A 20,335-nucleotide genomic window follows, 5' to 3' on the forward strand; every position below is an offset into this window, starting at 1 on the left:
TATTTATCTTTTAATTTAATTGTAGTTAAATATCATGTAATTTATTGCAGAACAAAACCGCTGGCCTGTTTGGCAATTGGAGTTTTAATCCCCTGGACGATTTCACCTTACCCAATGGTCAAGTACTAACCTTAAATCCCAATACCAAAGATTTTAAAACGATTCATGACCAGTGGGCCATGAAATGGGCTTTAGCTGATCGTGACTTACCCGGTTTGGGTGCTGCTCTCTTTACGCGAGAATTTGGTCGCACTGCCAGTTATTATGCGAATGCTTCATTTGTGCCAAATTACCAACGAGAACCGGTAGATTTCCTGCCATCCAATCGTTCGTATGACGTAGAGCGAGCTCAAGAGTTGTGCGGTGAAAGTTATCAGTGTCGCTATGATTATGGCATGACGTTGAATCGTGATTTGGCTCATTTCACCAAGAATTACTATGATAGTTTGGTTAATATAAGAACAATGAATACAGAGTAAGTTTGATTGTTAATAGTTAAGGATAATTTAAATCTTTAATGTTGGATGATAACTTTTAAATGGACTTAAATTTTAAATAAGTATATGAAGAAGAAATCTCTAGGCCTTTTTAATAAATGCTTTTGTATATGAACATTCACATATTGAAGAAATTTATTAAGGCTAAACGTTTATTCCTAGAATACATTTACATGATAGAAATATCTTAAAATTATTTGTTAAAAATTCTAAATTTTGATGATGCCCTTAAACATGTCTCCCTCCAAATACAATTTATGCTGTAGCACAGTTTATTAATTTTGTGTGACGTTAAAGAAGTAAAACACTTCCACAGTATGTAATAGAAGGGATTCAGATGTTCTTGAGTTTTACCTCTAATAAGAATAACGTATCCGGAATAAAAATGCAACAAACATTTTTTTCATTTGAGCTGTTCATTCATTTTTTTCATTTGAGCTAATTGAAAATCTGATGTTGAAAATAATTTGACTCTTTCAGCCACGTTTGATGTGTATAAATATATAATCAAAACAATTGCATTTTTACGTAGCGTATAAATTTGTTTGTAAGCTAATCATTTTGACTAAATTTTCTGACCAAAACAAACGATATAGCTGAGAGATTTTCCAATTATATTATATCATTTGGAATCCCTCACCTTCTGTGTAATCGCCCGGCGCTTCCAATCAAAAAATTTTTCCCCATTATGATTCCACCACAGCAGTTTGTATAGATAAGTCACTAACTTAGGTCATCATCCGAATCAAAATCACCATAAAATTTTTACTGGTATGTCACGGAGCACCATCAGATCGGTCTGCTCCTCATAATTCTCTTCTTCGTCGGATTTAAGACTGCAGACACTTTCACCATCCGAAGGTATACCTTCCAATAAAATATTTTCCATATCAAGTTCATTGAGTACATGCTGCATCCTTACAAAATAACATAAAATAATGTAGAGAAATACATTATATTAAATCTATTTCAGTCACAGTGGTTAGAATATAAGCACTCTGAACTTTTTTATTGAATGCGGGAAAGCCCGTTAGGAAAACTACGGTTTACTATATTTTCAAATTAATCTATTAATCTAACCAGAGTACCCTCAATGCAAAGAATTGCAAAAAAAACAATGACGATGACTAAATTTTTTAGAAAAATTCCAATAGATGCCACTAAAACTGTTTTAAAGCCTCTAGAAAAGGTGGTTAGAAAAGTGACCACTAAACGGCAAAAGGTTAACAGGAGACAAAAAATAGGTTTAAAATCCTTTGTTTTAAATATTCATGAAATCTGTAAATACGACTTTAAATATTGTTACGTTTTAACCTTTTCAAAACGTTGGTTTATTTCCTTTAACTAAACCGGATACTTTTGATTGCAAATAAAAGCCGTTTAGTAGTTGGAAAATTGTAACAACTCTTTATTTATTTAAAATGTACAACAACCACAGAATTAAATAGTCACTCAATGTTTTTTTTTTTATACGCGTTTATAAATTCGCAGAAATACACACACTTTATAATGCACATGAATTCACTTGAAAAACTCATCACACTCAGTTGATGTTTATTCCAAAAGCGTCTCTGATAAACTAACTAACGACTGCAACCTCTGCCACTATTTATAACACTGCCATCTACACTCTAGATTTCTCTTTAACTGTCTAGAGGTTTCTAATACATACGCCATCTGTGGTGTACTTTCTACAATGTTCTTTAACTGAATATGCGAATTCGAATATACGGTCACAGCAAACAGCGTTGCCAACTTACGATCAATGGTCAACTGAAAACTTTTATTCAATGTTAATAATGCCCACAGATATGTTAAAGTTTGGGCATTGCTATTTGAAAGCATTATGCAACTTTAAATCAGCCGTTAAAATCGTTATATTTGAATTCAAGTACAATTTCTTAACAATGTTATTATGATTTATAATGATAAATAATCAGAGTTTAAAAGAAGTATACCTTGCCTGTGTTATTTTTTTTTTACAAGAGCCTAATACTTTTTCACAGGTTCTGGACAGTTGGGCGGATTTGCCTCCATTTGTACAAAATTGAACTTATTGTTTGAATATCAATCAAGAACCTCTTTCCATACTGGCGTGATGCCAAATCAGGCCTAAAATATGAAAAATAAAAGCCGTTTTTGTAGACACTCCTTAATATATACATACAAGTATTTCTGTGTTTATCGTGCCTGATTTCACAAATGATTGGCTTATTTTGCCACAACTGCAAATGGCTTTGCCACACAAGAAACTTCTTAGGGAATTTGGTTTGTTTTTGACCGGTATTGTTCTTGAACATTACCTCGTTCATCAGCCACATAAAAATCTTGACCCGGAAGTTGTGAAAATTCTTCCAGTACATAACTTTCATCAGTATCATTTTCTGAGTCGATTAAACGATGTCCGTCCGTCTGTCCGTCTGGCTGTCACTGTAAACTTTGTGCGCAGAGTACAGGTCGCAATTTAGAAGATATTTCGATAAAATTTGATACATATTATTTTTTCGGTTAAGGACAAAGCCTGTTGAAACTGGCTGAAATCGGTCCATTATTTCACCTAGCCCCCATACAAATGTCCTCCAGAAATTTGACTTTATCGGTCATAACTGTTTAATTTATATAGGTATCTACCCAAATTTCGCTCCAAATAAGTTTTATATATAGGTATTTTAAAAGAAAACAGTTTTTGCTCATTTACTTTGTGTAGGGTATTACATGGTCGGGCTTGACCGACCATACTTTCTTACTTGTTTTAAAAGCTAACGTGATTAAAAAATAATAATTTGTTGGACCAAGGATAAGTTTTGTGTATACATTTTTTCTGACCCACTCTTTATATGCCTTTGAATTTTATATCTCATGTATTGAACTTTGAGCATTTGAATGAAATGTGATTTATTCCTAAAATGTTAAAGGACATAAATTTATCTTTCAAATAAAATACAATGTAATGTTGTACATTGGTTTAAAAGTTATGTACAATTATACATTTTTACTGGTGTTATTGATTTCCGATCCGATTGACATGAAATTTGACATAGGTGTAGCAAAGGATAATTCTAATTTAAGATTTTATGAGGCATCCAACAGAACACCAAAAGTGGCGCTGTGGGGTCTCAATGTATGGCGCCCGCAGGTTGATATATAAGATGAACTCAGGCAGAAACATTTTTTAGCGGTCAACTGTATAAATAATATAAAATTAAATGCAAATTATGAACACAATAACAGAAACTTTTTATATATAACTTAAAATTTTAGTTTTGTAACAAATTTAAAACACAGATGTATACAAATTTCATTCAAAATAATCCCACGGAATCTAGAAACGGTAGTAAATTTTAATAGAAAATAAATACATATTTCCACTCAATTCCATAAAAAACAATTGAGACATGTTTATTTTGCCATTTCCATATTTATTTATTTACTATCTGTTTGTTTATTTATTCCACATTAAAAGTAAAAAAAGCAATAATTTAATGTTTAATACCATATTTATTTACATTTCACCTTAATAGACGTGTGGTGTCCTGTGGAGTACTAGAAACGCCACGTTTCGGTCGTAAATTATCATTCAATTTTATGCCTGGCGCCAAAGTGTCCTTTGAGTGTAATGAAGGTTTCGTTTTGATAGGCGATCAAAGACGTGAATGTTTATCGAATGGTTTATGGAATTTGCCCGAATATGGTTATACCGAATGTTTACGTAAGTTAATAGTAAAACACAAATGACTGCTTACAGCTGTAGAACACACAGTTAATCAATTTAATGTTTGCTTTTTTAGTTTTCTGTTTTTTTATTTTATTTTTAAGACAGTTTTTACTCACTTTTTATGTGTTTTATTTTTTTATTGGCTGTTTTGTTTAGGTGAGGTTTACTATACCAGACGTGTAGCTTTTATAGCAATTGGCATTATCATAGCTGTCATCTTACCACTGATGTTGTGCATCATTTGCGGTGTGTATCGCTATCGCCAGAAGCAGCTGAAGGAGGATCCTCAATGGCAGATGTCTATGCCGCGTTCGAGAGCCTCGTCACGTAACAATTTACGAACTTTGGGTACCGGTTTGGACGATGATAGCGATACGGAAAATACGGGAACTTTAAAGAAAAGTAGGTCATATGATAAAGTATATCGAACGAATGAACCACTACCGGGAAAACCCCGTATTGACTTTCCAGCTAAAAAATGGGATCTGGATGACGAGGATGTGACATCATCAGAAGGTAGTGAAAATAAAGATACAAAATTAGCTAAGGATATTGAATACATTAATAAAACAGGTGAGAAACCCAAACAAATGGGAAGACGTTCGCTGCGTGCTGCCTCTGGAACGGATTTGGATAAAATGGGGGCCGGTACACCGATAGATGAGCATGACGATCCTGAACATGAACACGAAGAACACGATGGTGTGGGTAATGTACATCCAGTGGGCTATCATCAACCTCCCTCACCGGAAGTCGATGATCATGATATACATGGTGTGCCAATGGCTCAAACCCAGCCTAACCGGCCATACAGTCCTACATTTAGTGGTGCTGATAGTCGTAATAGTGGTGAGGATTCAATGAGTTATCTACCCAATGCCCCTGGTCAGACTCGTTATGGCGGTGTCCCTGTGCTGCCCAATGCCAACAGTCAATTCTTTAGCCGCCCTCCTTCATCCATGCCAGCGCCCCCCACCCCCATACGTCCGGCACCTATTGTAGGTTCGCCTTTATTGCAGGATAATGGTTTGCCTTCACCACCTCATGCCGCCTCACCTACGCCATCCAATCAAAAATCCACAGAAGTCTAAATTCTAACGTATCTAATCAAACCATACATTAACCATGTTCTAACATAATGCCACATCTTAATTAGCCAGCAATTGGTTCATGGGCTCTCATAACGCAAAGTAATATACCACCAAAAAAATAATACGCCTTTCAGCAAAAACAAGCTAAAAAGTTCAAATTTTAATCAACATCATAACATGTATTTTAATGTCTTTTTTTACCATTAAATTCTAAGTCAGCTAGCAGGTCGGTTTTGAACGATTAAAATTTCTAAACCATCATCTAAACATAATCATAAGTGTTGTAACTAAGCATTTGTTTGATTTTTTACCCATTAAGCCATGACATCCATCAAATTAGACAATAGAATCCAATAATCCGCCCAACACTAAACTTCCTTACTAAACAACCAACGAACCATAACATTTGCCTTAATGAAAATATAACTTTATATTTTAATATCTTTTTCCATTTTTTGTAACCTTTTTGCCTCTAACACCAAATATCTGTATCTATCTATTATATATGTTTTTATTATTTTTTTTTTGCTTTAATATGTTCAATACAATTTATGTAAATATATTGATTTTATTTTTCTTGTATTAATAAAATTAACAATTTAATTCATTGGCTGGGTAATATACAAAATATTTGTTTTTTTTTTTATAATTTAACTTATTAATGTTTTTGACTTGCCTGAAAAAACAAATCATAATTCTTGTTTTCTATTTAAAACAAATTAATTTAATAATAAAAATATTACGTTTTTTTAATTAAAATTGAAAGTTTTGTTTTGTTTTTATTTTTGATTTTATGTAATTAAATTTCTTTACAGCTTTGATAATGCCAATTGTTACCCAAAAGTCTGGTCTGGTAAAAATTAATAATCTTTTTCTCTTTTGTGTATTCCCAAGCAAATTTATTTTCTTCTTAGAATGTGTAGGAAGAAAATGTAAATCCATAAATTGAATTCATTAACACTTTGGTGTAACATGTTGGCATTATTCAAATTAATTATTTACGTAGTCGTAATCTGAGAATGCTGAGAATATTTGTGTAGTTTGAGTTGGAAAACCAAAACCTGAATTTTAATCAATATTTTTTCTGAGAAGGTGTAATCCAAAGTATTATTAGCTATAAGCTGTAAAAGATTAATCATCAAAAAATGGAAGCAAAAGCTTGATTTTTCTTTGTTTTGTGTTTATACTAAGGAGAAAAGTTTAAAATATAATTTGCTTTACAAATATCTTTGTTTTGGCTATTTGTACAGAGTAATGGTTTGATAAGTGTTAAAAACTTTATGCCAAATTACTACTTAATATTGTTCCCAGAGGGCAATTGTGCAAACAAACATTGGCAGTAATAGAGTTATTTTTAGTTTAGCCAAAGGATAAAATTAAACTCTAAATTATCTTTAAAATGTTTAGATTTTACTTTGAAACATTTGTACAATATAAATTTATTCAAAGTATTGGCCATACTTAGCTATGGCCTTTTCCCATATTTCTGGTAGCAAATGTATTCCGCGCCAAAAAACTGCTCATCTTTTGAGGTCAAGAACGAATCAAGACCCGATATTGGCTCTGTTCCAAAGCGAAGAGTATTCCAGAGAGAAACAAACGGGGCACCGTCTGGTCTATAAAGCGGTTCAGGCAATTCTTCCCAACCACTTCATTCTAATACTTTTAACAGGTTAATGCAAAATATGGCCGAGTTTTGTCAGGATGGAATATCACAGTCTCCATATCTTGGTCTTCAATAAATTTTTGTTTTGCCTGGGCGATCTTTGTCTGTCGTGTCAAAATTACCTCTTCTGAACCGCACAAACGAAAGGAGCCAGCTGCCTGAATTATCCGCAAAACTATCTTTTGATAAAGTTTGTTTGGTATTGAAAATGTAAAATATCGCTTCATGATACAGACCCAATATTATGCAGCAATCCTGATAAAATTTTGCACAACTTAGTTCTAAGTACTCTGATATTATACTGTAAAGTATGGCAAAAACGGGGAAATATTTGTCTCTAGTCACAAGAACTTGAACAATCATAATTGTCTTATAATAACACTGTCCAACAGCATTCTTGGACCCTTTAAGAATTATAGCGACCTTATAATTCTTAAAGGGCATGTTGAGTAGATCATTTTTGTAGAATAAACTAATAGTCCAGCTGGTCTGATTTAAGGATTAAAATATTCTACGGAAATTTTTCCCGGAAAAATTCAGCTTAATTAGCAAAATTACACGCCACCTTGGGTCTCAAATTTTTAAAAAAAATCACCAACAATTTATTTATGATCCGAATGAGCTGATATTTAAAATATAAATAGCCCAAAAAATTGCCTATATTTTTTCTTGTTTAAAAAAAAATTTCTTTGAGACTATAAACAACTTGTATATCAAGAAGGAGAACCTAATGCGAAAGCGTGTAAAGTAAAATTTGGCGAACTTAAGTGGACCGAGTCGCCCCCAGACTAATCCAAACTTCGCCAATTTAAAAAAAAATAGGGTTGAGTAAAAAATTCTAAAAAGGAAAAACTCCGATTATCGAAAAAGCTACATGTTTGTATAGCCCTATATCTTATTTAAATAGGCACAGAGTTATTTTACTATCCTACGGTAAATAACGTCACAGTAGGCACTTTTTAAAAAAAACTCAGTTTTTGGAACACATTTTCCCCTTGTGGGAATTTTGGTATTTGGAAATCAAAAATGTCAAAAATTATTATGCCACTGATTTAAGAATATTTGGATCTACATTATTTCCAAATTTTGTTATAATATCTTTAACCGTTAAAAATGTACATTAATTCAAATTTTATATTTCTGTTCATGGAAAATCCCTATATTATAATTTTTTAGTTTCTAAGGTAAATAACGGCCGATAAATTTATAAAATTATTTCATGGCACTAAATTGTTAATCTTCAATCTTGTTAATCTTCACCAATACCAACTACTAATACAAAAACCTTATATTTATTCATCAGGAGCTTCACAAACCTTGCTACATTTTGAAAAATTTTAACGTTTTTTTATATATTCCATGCAAAATGTGTTTTGGAAAAAACGTAAAAAATACGACAATTTTTACATGTGTGACTTTGGATGCGTGTAACTTTTTATAGTGAAAAACAAACAAAAAATTCCACAATATAACTCTGACAATAAGAATTCTTAAACATTAACTTATATTTTTCAGTTAGTATAATGCTCCCTTCGATCAAAAAGTGAAAATTTTGACCCACTGTAAAAAAAACTCAGACCAGCTGGACTATAAGTTTATTTTACGAAAATGATGTACTCAACATTCAGAATTATAGGGTCGTTATTCTGTTTCAATCAACAAGTCTCAATTTGTTGGACAGTGTAATTAATATTGTTAAAATTAATAAACTAGTTTTATATGAACCTAAATCTCTATACCAACTTTAGTGAGGAGCGGTTCATAATTGAATCTACCCCGCATATAACCCCTACATCAGATACATATTTTGTTGTCAGTAAATAATTTATATATCGCTGGCTTAACATGCAAAGGGTCTAAGTCCATATTTCAAAATTTTACAGGAGAGACATAAAAGTATTTGCCGAGATAAAAGGTTTTTTGGACTTAGAGCTTTTTCTATTGCTTAGTTTGTAGATTTTGATGGACTTAGGTCTTTTTCTTAGAACTTGGTTTTTTGGACTTAGAGCTTTTTCTATTGCTTAGTTTGTAGATTTTGATGGACTTAGGTCTTTTTCTTAGAACTTGTCTTTCATTTCGTTTTTATACCCTTCACCATGAGTGGTAAGGATATATATAAGTTTGTCATTCAGTTTGTAATTTCTACATTTTTCATTTGCGACCCCACAAAGTATATATATTCTGGATCGTTATAAATAGCGAAGTCGATATAGCCCTGTCCGTCAGTTCATCTGTATGTTGAAATAAACTTTTCGTAGCCCTCAAATAACTTCCATACATGATTCATACATTAATATATCGGGAATTCTTCCGGTTCGGTTGCTATTAAAAATCGACAACATCGGTCCACAAACGGCTGAGATATTAGGAAAATACCAGGACAACCTCGATTTTTGTCCTATTTTTTATCTATATCTGGATTATTAAGTCATTAATATAGACAATATGGGTATCTAATGATAGATATTTCAAATTTGCAACGATGTATATAAGTTGGACCTACAATGGGTCAAAATCGGGAAAAATATATTTTAACCGGAATTTGGTTTTTCATCAAAAAATTTTTTTGACATACATTTTTTTTAAAAAATTCCAAAAATTTTAAAAAATTTAAAAAAAAAACATTTAAAAAGAAAATTCGAAAAAACCTTTTTAAAACGGGTACATTTTAAACGGATATAAAATATTGTTATACACACAAAATTCAACGCAAATAACTTTCATGGCGATCGGTCCATAATTAGTCATAGCTTCCAAATAAGACCCTCTTCCGAAAATAAATTAATGAAATTTTAAAAGAAAAATAATTTTGCTCATTATTTAGTGTAGGGTATTAAATGGTTGGGCTTGACGGACCATTTTTTCTTACTTGTATTAATACATGTCATTGAACAATTTGACAGAAATAGTTAAACTGTAGTTTTTATAGGGACTTAGAGCTTTTTCTTTTGATAAATTGTGATAAATTGGATTAAGCGCATTTGCTCATCACTACAAAACAACAAAAAAGTGATTTTTTTATCTTTGTAATCAATGTATTTTTACTTATTGTACATTACTGCATTAAAATCTCAATTTCTAAAAAGTGGACTTAGAGCATTTGCATGTTAAGCCAGTGATATGAGTAATGACATTAACATAAACTTAGGAATAAGTTATTTAAAGTTTTTGGAAATTAATAACTCTATCAAATTCTGTACAGTTAGGACCATTACTTATTTCCATAGAAGTCCCTATAGAAGGCCGTTTTCCTAAAATCTCTCATAAATCTCATATTAGTATCGTAACGCAATGCAATTCAATATATTTATGTAAGTATACTAAATATATATGTATGTATACCCACATGTTACTGGAGGGTATAGAAGATTCGGCACAGCCGACTAAAATATTTTTGTGAATGGCAGCATCTTTCTTTCAAAAGATACAAGCCAATAATTGTAAAAATTTATGACAATTCTGACGGATAAAATCCCTTTCGCCTGCTAAGTAGCTAACAATTTCAACAAATGTATACACCAGCTCTGAAATTGCATGTCTCTTAATACTTATCAAATATCCCTGAGATAATTTGACCTATCTAATTTGCACTACCAATAATAGCCAACAATTAATTTATTATTTCTTATTAGTGCAACATATAAACGTTCAAATCCTGCCACCATCATGCAAAAGCAATTAAGTTCATTTTTGTCCATTTGTAACTTTCGCGTAATGAAAGTGTAATTACTCATTTTAGTCATTTAGTCGCCTTTGCTGTTTGCTTTAATATTTCATTATCTAACAACTTAAATTTCAATTAAAAGTTAATTACACTCCTTTCTATGTGATAAATGTCCGTACAGTATGAAATTGTTGTTTCTGTTTTTTTGGAAAAATATAAAAATAGAAATAAAAACAAAATATATCACGCTCTCTAATTTTTGTTACAGCCCCAAATTTTTCTTTAACGTTGTAATCAGTCAAACGCAAGATAAATTACGAAAAATTGTGTCCATATATAATCTCTATAGTACATGGAAAAGTTCAAAAATGGGGCAATAGGCTGCTTGTATGTAACTAAACTAACAATAATTCCCTCAGCCTAACACTATTTGGAAACAAAGGATGTGGGGAGAATAAACCTTAAAACGGTAGTGGTTTCAAATGTCATTTACAGAAAAATACAATACCGAGTACAATACTTATTACTATTTGCAGAGCATCAATCATTTTGTGAAAACTAGATACGTTTATCTTATTTTCGCTACACTCAGCTAGGGAGTTTTCATATTAAGTGTTATGTCCAAAAATTAAGGGGTGGATTTTTTGAGAATTAGTGTGATGTATACGTATTGTAAATTTTTTTGGTTGAAACTGGAGATTAAAAATATGTGGGATATTTTTTAAATAGGTGACACATATGAGTTACATATGAGTGTTTTAAATACTTATGCGTTTGTGCTGATGTTTATAACAACCAGAAATATTAGTCTAACAGCCATCTTACATAACACCGATTTACTTTGAATCACTTTCTTAGTCGATTAAACGATGTACGTCTGTCCATGTAGAGTGAACCAGAAATAACGCATACTTGTATTATGTTAAATAAAACTTAAACCGTTCAATAAAAAATTCTCAAAAATATCCAAATTCATTCAAGTATTATACATTAAAATATTGGCATACTCGGTATTTATAAATTTATCCGCTTTTTCCGGAAATCCTCCCATTAAAGATTTTATAGTTGATTTTGCTAAATTTATGCTTAAAATCGGACATGTCCTGGAATACAATTCCTGTATTCTTCAATTCTTTTTTTTACAAGAGTCCAATACCTTTTCACAGGCCGCAGATCTGGACAGTTGGGTGGATTTGCCTACCGTGGCACAACATTTACTTTATTGTTTGATCCTTTTTTCCATAGTGGCATGATGCCTAATCGGGCCAGCAATATGAAGGCACTCTGTGCTGTTTTAAGAAATGTAAAAGCCGTTTTTTTAGTCACTCCGTAATATATCACTATATATAGCACTCGTTCAACAATACTGTATTAACTCAAAATTTTTAAAAATTCACTTTTTGCAAGAAATCAACTAACAACATCAATATCTATCTACTGTTTCAACGTATTCCGATTACTCTTTCATCTCGAAAACCACATATGAGACCATTTTCGTGATAATTAATTAGTGACTACCTTGTATAACAAAAAGGTATTATTTTGAGTTAATACAAAAATTTAAATAGAAATACATCTTATATTTTTATAAAAAAAATTATTATTTTGAATTGAGCCTTCAAGTTAAAAATAATGAAATTTTTTTATTTAAATTTGATTGTATTTTGAGTTGATACTGTTTTGTTGATAAAATAATACAAAAAAATATCGAGAAGTTTCAGAAAAATGGTATTAACTCAAATAATTGATTTATTTTGCACTAATTGCAAAATGTTTAAAAGAAAAACAATGTAAATATATTTTCAAATGGAATTTGATTAATATCATGTTTTCGTTAACCCGTTAAGCGCATTATTGTTTTTTTTTGGAAAAAAAGACCTTAGTTCACAATTTATGCTGTAACTTTGGAATGGAAAGCGATAAATTAATGAATTGAATTGGAAATAAAAGCATACTTAATACGCTATTAAAAAATTCAAAACATAAATTTATTATATGTATTTACATTAGCATAAATTTAATTTAAAATCTAATTTTTGTTTTTCACAAAATTTTATAAATGTACAAATTTGTTAAAAAAAAAGCCACAAAAGACAATATTATAAATTTTTGTAATGAACAATCATAAATACATAAAAACACAACTTTTAAAAAAATGTTAGAAAAAAATGTTTTAACCTATTTTGTATCAGAATATGTTTTTTAGCAAGAGGAGTTCTTTCACTATAACTTAAATAAGTAAAAAACCTCAATAAACCCGCACGATTTTTTTTCTGTATATAGAAGCTGAAAGTTCATATTTTAAGAACATTTAATGGAATTTACCCGATCTCGCCCTAATTTTTTTAAACTCAATCTATATATCGAAAAAACCCCAATAATGGAGAACTTTAAAAAAAATCTTAAAAAATATTTTCAAAACATTTATCTAAACGAAAATTATTTATTTATGTTCTCAAATACCTGAAGTTGATGGTTCCATTTTAATATTTCTACTTTTAACAGATTTAACAAAAAATATAAGCTCTCGAAATATCACAATTTTCAATTTTAACCACAGAACGCAAAATTTTTAAAAATTATTTGACTTTGACCGCTCACTGCCAATAAAGTAAGTTACTCACAACTGTAATTTTAGCAGTTTGTGATGTATTATTTAATGCACTTTAACCCAATACCAAATATGACTGAAACAGATAAAGTTCAGCTTTTAAATTAATCGCCACTTTTGGTACATTTCAACCCTCTGTGCAACGGTTAATATTATTACATAGTAGTACTTTCTTACTTTTATTGAATAAAATAAAACAACACAAGGAAAATTGATTAACTGTGTGTAAGCTGGTAATATTTTCTTTAATTTTCTATATACTTTCTTTATCATCTACGATATACACTATCTATCATCTCACATTTAATTTTATTCACTCATCTCATTTTATTTCCTGCAAACATCCTGCTGCTGCCATTTAAAAAATCAAACACAAATCTAGGTAAAGAGGAACATCATGCCCGTGTTGCCAGTGTTTCTTTGGGTTTGGTTTTGTTGGTTCTGATACCATCACTGTTGCTGTTGGTATGTGCCGCACATTATTGGATACGAGAGAAAATTGCACAGGAAGAAGCAGCTGGAGCTCTACTGCCAACACAGAAAAGGAAGCTAACATAGGAGATAACATAAAAACAATAAAATAAGAAAGAAAACCAAATGCTAAAGACGAACAAAAGCAAAAAAAATTAAAAAAATCAAAATCAATTTCATTAAGATCATTGTCATAAACTGTTCAGTTGGTTGTGGCATGCAGCATTGAAGAACTACCAGATAAACAAGACTTCTGAATAGCTAACTGTAGTAAGAGAGATTAATAAAATTGATATGGAAAAAGCTGTGTCATGACATCATATAATCCCATACCAAATAAAGTTAAATATTTTTTTTTCATTTTAAATATTCTCGTTTACATATTTCTCACTTTTTTTAATGTTTTTACTTTGTCATTTATGATTTTATTTTAAATATTTAATTTCAGTATTATTTTATGTTATTATTTGCACATTGATTTAATATGAATTATTTATGCATATTATTTTGTTTTTTAATTTTTTTCTCATAAATAATAAAAGTGGCATTGAAAATAAAAACATTTATTTATTTTAAAAATCTTTTAGACACAATTGCCATGTACAGTTCTTATATAAGTACGTGATACACTCTTAATTGCAAAACTAAACTAGGTTGAAATTTTTAATTGAATTAAAGGTATTTAATAAATAAATTTTTCATATGAATAATTTAAAAGGTTTTGTTGTTTTTTTATTTCAGTTATAGTAGCATTTTTTCAGCCTAGAGTTTTTTATTGGACTTTTTTGTTTCTTTTTTTTTGCAAACAATTAAACAATCAATGTGCATGTTTTTGGACTGGTTTTTATTGGTTTTAATACTAAATAACGGGCATTTTAAGAAATATATATTTTTTAATTTGTTTGGTTTTGAATAGATGATGATTGATTAGCGGATAAAATAACAAACATATATAGCGATATGAGCGATGTTTTTAATTTAAAAAAAAATATTGTTTACACATGTGATTTGTTTGTGCAATTATTGTTTTCAAAGACAATTTTCTTTTAGGTCGTGTGATTTATGTCTATATTAAAGTTAACTATGTTGAATTTTGTGTGTTTACCAACATTTTTAATCGATTTATGCACGTTAAAGTGATTTGCTGGCTGTCCATGTAAAACTTGTGCGCAGAGTTCAGGTCGTAATTTTGAAGATATTTCGATGAAATTTCATACATATTATTTTTTCGGCTCAAGGACCAAGTCTATTGAAACTGGCTGAAATCGGTCCATTATTTTACCTAGCCCCCATACAAATGTCCTCCCGAAATTGGACTTTATCGGTCATAAATGTTTAATTTATAAATGTATCTCCACAAATTGCGCTTTAAATAAGTTTTATATATACAAAATTCATGTCACCAAATTTTGTTACGATCAGTCCATAATTAGTCATAGCTCCCATATAGACCCGCTTCCGAAAATCACTTTAACGTGCATAAATCGCTTAAAAATGTTGGTATCCTCACAAAATTCAACATAGCAAACTTTCATATATACACACAGTTACTAAAGTATACATACGATGGGTTATATCTATGGTTTGGTGAAAAAAGGAAACTATTTAAGGTTTAAATTAAATATTTTTATTTCTTATATCAAAAAATACAAAAAAATATGAAATTAACATAAAAAAATCAATTCATTACTTTCAAAACTTTAATTATATTAAATTTTACATTATCACATAGTTACTTAAATATACGTACGATTTTAAAAATATGAGTAAAAATCTACATTTCAATATCTTGTGTGACCTCCTTTGGCTTCCACAACAGCTGACAGTCTAGCAGGCATTGACAATGCTAATTTTTTGGTCGTTTCTGTTGAAATTAAATTCCATTCTTCGATCAACGCCTGCTTCAATGTAGGGATGGATGTTACATGCCGTTTTTTAACTGCTCGTTTAAGATGGTCCCATAAATGTTCTATAACATTTAAATCAGGTGATTGTGGTGGATGCTCTAATTGAGTTTTAACATTGTATAGCAACCATTCCTTCACCATCTTCGAAGAATGCTTAGGATCGTTGTCCTGCATAAATATACCATTTCTTTCGAGACCTAGTTTTTCCACGCTGGGGAGGTAGCTGTCCTTCAAAATTTCAATGTACATGGTCTTATCCATAGTTCCCTCAATAAACCTAAGACATCCAACACCACCTGCGGCCATACATCCCCAGACCATCAAAGAGCCTCCCCCATGTTTAACTGTAGAATTAACGTTTTGAGGTAGGAATTCCTTATTCGGTTTTCTCCAAACTTTAGCACGCCCATCACCTCCGAATACCATAAACTTGCACTCATAGCCCCCATATAAGGTCCACTTCCGAAAATCAATCAAAAATATAAATTATTGAAATTTTAAAAGAAAATTTTTTTTTGCTCTTTTACTTAGTGTAGGGTATTATATGGTCGGACTTGACCGACCATAGTTTCTTACTTGTTTAGTATGAAAAAGTGCAATATTTTTAAGGACGGAGTTTTAAAGTGGCATATTTTTGAATATATTTGAGATATTGACTTGAATTTTTTTTGTAATACCAAAAATTAACTTATCTAAACAAAAAAATATAGCTTGGATTAAATGTGGATCAAATTGTTTCTAATATTTGTAATCCTATTAAAATTTTGATATAAATTTTAGTTTTAGAAACTCAATGAATATGTAATATGTAATAAAATCTTTATTTATTAACGAAACTCAATGAAATTTTTAACGTTTTTTATGCTTGTCATTTTAAATAACAATGTGTAAAAAACCTTATCAAAAGGTGAAAGCCAATCCTGCAATTCCAAAAATTTGAGCGAAAATCCCAAAAATGGTATTTTTTACAATTTTGCCTATAGCGTCCACATTTCCTTCGGCGATGGGAAAATACTTTGGTTATTAATAGGGAATACATCAAGGTTTCCAAGACTGCTTTTTGTTTTCTGATCCCAGCTTTGGAATTTTAGAACATGTGGCCCAAAGTGGAATTTTTTATAAAAAATAGGTCGAATTCCGAAGGGCGTAGGGGCAACAGATTCTAAGAATAGGACATGTTATTTATATCAAAATGTTCTCGGTAAATATATCTTTAAGAAAAACATAAGATTGTTATATGTTCTTAAAGAAAGTTTTTTTTTTAATTAAAAAAGAGTTAAGTCACCTTTTCGCCCAAAAACAGCAAAAATCAACTATTTTTTGAATATTTAAATTGAAAATCGTTTATTTTTGGATTCATAATTGATATTGCTCTGAAATCTTTTGCATTTTTTTTTCATAATTTACTTGTCTAACAAACAAAAAAATTCTGACCACAAGTACGACCCATATTTTTAAAAAAGCGGACCAAGGTATGGCAAAATTTTAAAATTTCAAAATTTCAATTTTGAAATGCCTATAACTCGAAAAGTATAAAAGATAAATAGCACACGCAAGCATGTTTATTCAAGACCGAGCGCTTTCCAAAAATATAAAAATCTTTGAAGTCGGATCATTTGTATGGCCCATTTTAATATCTTAAACTCGAATACTCCTTGGCTACGCCCACGTCAATTTTTATCCCGATCGAACCAGCCGTTTAGAAATGCCAGATTAATTTCCAAAAAATTTTGATTCTGCCCCACTGTGCAGTGGTGTACTCTGAAGCGAATGATTTGGTGAAAGCGAAGAAATGAATACATTCCAACACATGTCCGGTACTATAAATTTTCATTTATATTATCAATCAATCATAAACAATTTTGTTTAATATTGCATATTATGAGCATGAATAAGAAATTTTCATATGAAATCTATTTTAATAAAAAATAATGGTTTTATTCAAATAAAATTTGTTTTTGAAAGGGCATCTATGTCTAGAGCCGCAGAAACGGGAATCACGGCTTCAGCAAATGCGTTGCAGTTCATCTTCATCGAGTGCTGCAGAGACACCTCAACAGCATATCGAAATACTAGAAGCCAATCGCTCCCGAATCGATTTAAAGTAGCCGGCATTTAACTACAATAAGTATAATGACTACAGGAATCACAAGGTAGTACAGATTGGCGCAATGAACAAACATTGCTTACATTGAAGCGTTTTTAAGTTCCTTAAGGAATCCCCGTGTATGAGCCGCTTGAGCTGCTTCTAAATTACATTTCCTGCGCCAATCCTATTTGCAAGCCCTTTCTTCAAAATATCTAAAAGTGCAACTGATGCTTCAAGGCCAAATGTACCACAGAATTGGATCATTGCTCCCGCTTCCCAATGATGATGCGAAATTCCTTCAAATTTATTTCTCTGGAAATGAAGCTACAGAAGCCGAATGCTATCAACGAACATGCATGTGCATTTGCTGCAATACCCTTCTGCCGAAACATTCTCAAAACAATTGTTGGACATCGGAAATGAAAAATTCCAATTGATCCCGCCACAAATGAGATTTCGTTTCCGAACTTCTGCCGAATGCAAATAAATATTCAAGAGGGACTAAAATCTGTATTTCGAAAACTATTAAAGGTAAATTTACGAATTTTTGCACAAGTTATAATCATGAAAATCACGCAAATTTTTTGAAAAATTGTGCGAAATCGGACAACTGCAACGACCACCGGCAGTTCCAGTAGATTGCTCTAAAAAAATAAAATTGGGAATTTTTACCGTCACCCCCTCTAGAATTGTTGTATATATTGTAGAAACATTCGGAGTACCCTTACCGTGGTTTGGTTCACATTTCTTCACTTTGATATGCATTTATTTATTATTTGGACAATTGTCTCTCATACTGAATTGAATTTTTAGCAAAAAAACAAAACAAAATTTTGAATTTAGTCCCCTAATTTGGCAAAATCTGACACTGTGCGTTGTCGACAAGATATTCCCAAGTCTTACAACCAACAACAAAAATTCGGATTGTCTGTGGGATCGTGCAATTTTGGCACAAACAAATTATGATATTAACAAGCTGAATGAGCAAATATAATTGAAACTGGTGTGATATAAAACAGATGTTTTCTAAGGGCCAGTAACGCGAACCAGTTAGTTAGAAATGAAACGCATACAGGTATTTATATTTTTAGAATAATTCATTTGAAATTACATGTGTTTTTATTTATTTTATATATATATTTACTAATTTATGTATTATTTATTGCATGTGTATTAGTTTTATACATAACAGTTTTATTATTATAGGTTCTTTTTCATATATTTAAATAATATACTACATTAAATATGTTTCGTATATTTTACTGATCAATGTTATAATTTTTATTTTCATATTTATGTGTTGTATTTATTTATTATTCTCTTTACTTTACAATGTTTAATAAATATATATTTGTTTAACACAATTTTAAATATTTCTTTTACTTTTAGTTTTATGTTTTATATATAGTTTTATATAGAGTTCTTTGAATGTAGTATAAATAGTTTGTCTAACACTAAAAAAATTTTATTTATCTAAATGGTTTTCATGTGTAATTTTATCTGAAGGTGTATGTAGATGTATTTTATTTTAGTAATAATTTTGTTTTACACTACACTATTTTTTTAGTCTTAAAAAATATAGAATAGTTTTCATCGAAATGTTTAATTAGAAATTTTTGAAATTGCTAGAAATTTCATTTCAAATGAAAATTTTTACAAAATTAGGAGTAAATTTTAAAAATTGTTTACATAAAAACCTTTTTTGTAAATATAAATTATATTGCTTTTGTGGTGAATGCTTCTGGTTTGAATATGATTTGTTTACCAACCATTAAAGAATATGGGGGTTATATTAGTTTTGTCATTACGTTTGTAACATATGGAATATCCTGGGTCCTCATAATATTCTATGACGATCTGGCTGTGTCCGTCCGTCTGTTGAAAACATGATAGGGCACAAACGAAAGGAGCTGACATTTTCCAGATACAAGTCCCAATAGAAGGCCAAAACTACATATTGATGGTGGGTATACAAGATTCGGCATGGCCGAATATAACACTCTTATTTGATTTATTTTAAGAAAGTTTTTTTTTTTTAAATAAAGATGAAACAGTTTGGGTCAGGAAATAAAATTGAAAATTTTAACCCTCTAACCGGCCAATTTTATTTCGAGGTAAAATAATATACCAGGAATAAAAACAAACAAAAGACAAGTGCACGTTCTTGTTTATCACAATAAGTAAATTGTTTGTCTCTTTACACATATTTACCGTTATAACGGGAAAAATAACCAAATAAAGCAGCATTAAATACATTTAACATACCTGCATTTGGAAGAGAGTTTCAATGTTTATAGTACATTTTATATATGTATGAGGAGCCGTAGAACAAAAGGTACTTTTTTGAAAATTTAAAAATTTTGGGAAATTGATTTTTTCTTGAAGATTTCAACCCAAATATTATAAAAATACCAAAAACTCAATTTGTAAAAAAATTCGAAAAGTACCTTTTGTTCTGCGGCGCCTCTGCATATCTTTTAGTTATACATATCGCACTTGTTCAACAATAGTGTATTAACACACAATTTTTAAAATTTCACTTTTTGCAAGATATCAACTAACAATATCTATCTACTGTAAAAATTTCAACGTATTCCTATTACTCTTTCATCTCGTGATAATTA

The 20,335-nt window shown here is 30.5% G+C and overlaps 1 protein-coding gene across 5 annotated transcripts in view; it reads left to right on the top strand.

The window, feature by feature from the left end:
* The window catches only part of mesh (sushi domain containing 2 mesh), a 97,446-nt gene extending 83,554 nt beyond the window's left edge, over positions 1 to 13,892 (top strand). Inside the window, exons 14-18 of one of the 5 annotated variants that reach the window (XM_065515981.1) lie at positions 51 to 475; positions 4,019 to 4,206; positions 4,369 to 4,614; positions 4,684 to 4,728; positions 4,786 to 6,068. In XM_065515981.1, coding sequence (XP_065372053.1) covers positions 51 to 475; positions 4,019 to 4,206; positions 4,369 to 4,614; positions 4,684 to 4,728; positions 4,786 to 5,303 — 1,422 coding nt within the window. In that variant the 3' untranslated portion in view covers positions 5,304 to 6,068. Of the gene's footprint in view, positions 1 to 50; positions 476 to 4,018; positions 4,207 to 4,368; positions 6,069 to 13,626 lie in introns of those variants that run through there. The other 4 variants (XM_065515979.1, XM_065515980.1, XM_065515982.1 and 1 more) reach the window with 4 other exon arrangements.
* The last annotated feature ends 6,443 nt before the right edge of the window (positions 13,893 to 20,335 follow it).

This window comes from Calliphora vicina, chromosome 1 (genome assembly GCF_958450345.1).
Source record: "Calliphora vicina chromosome 1, idCalVici1.1, whole genome shotgun sequence".
Classification (NCBI taxonomy): Eukaryota; Metazoa; Arthropoda; class Insecta; order Diptera; family Calliphoridae; genus Calliphora; species Calliphora vicina.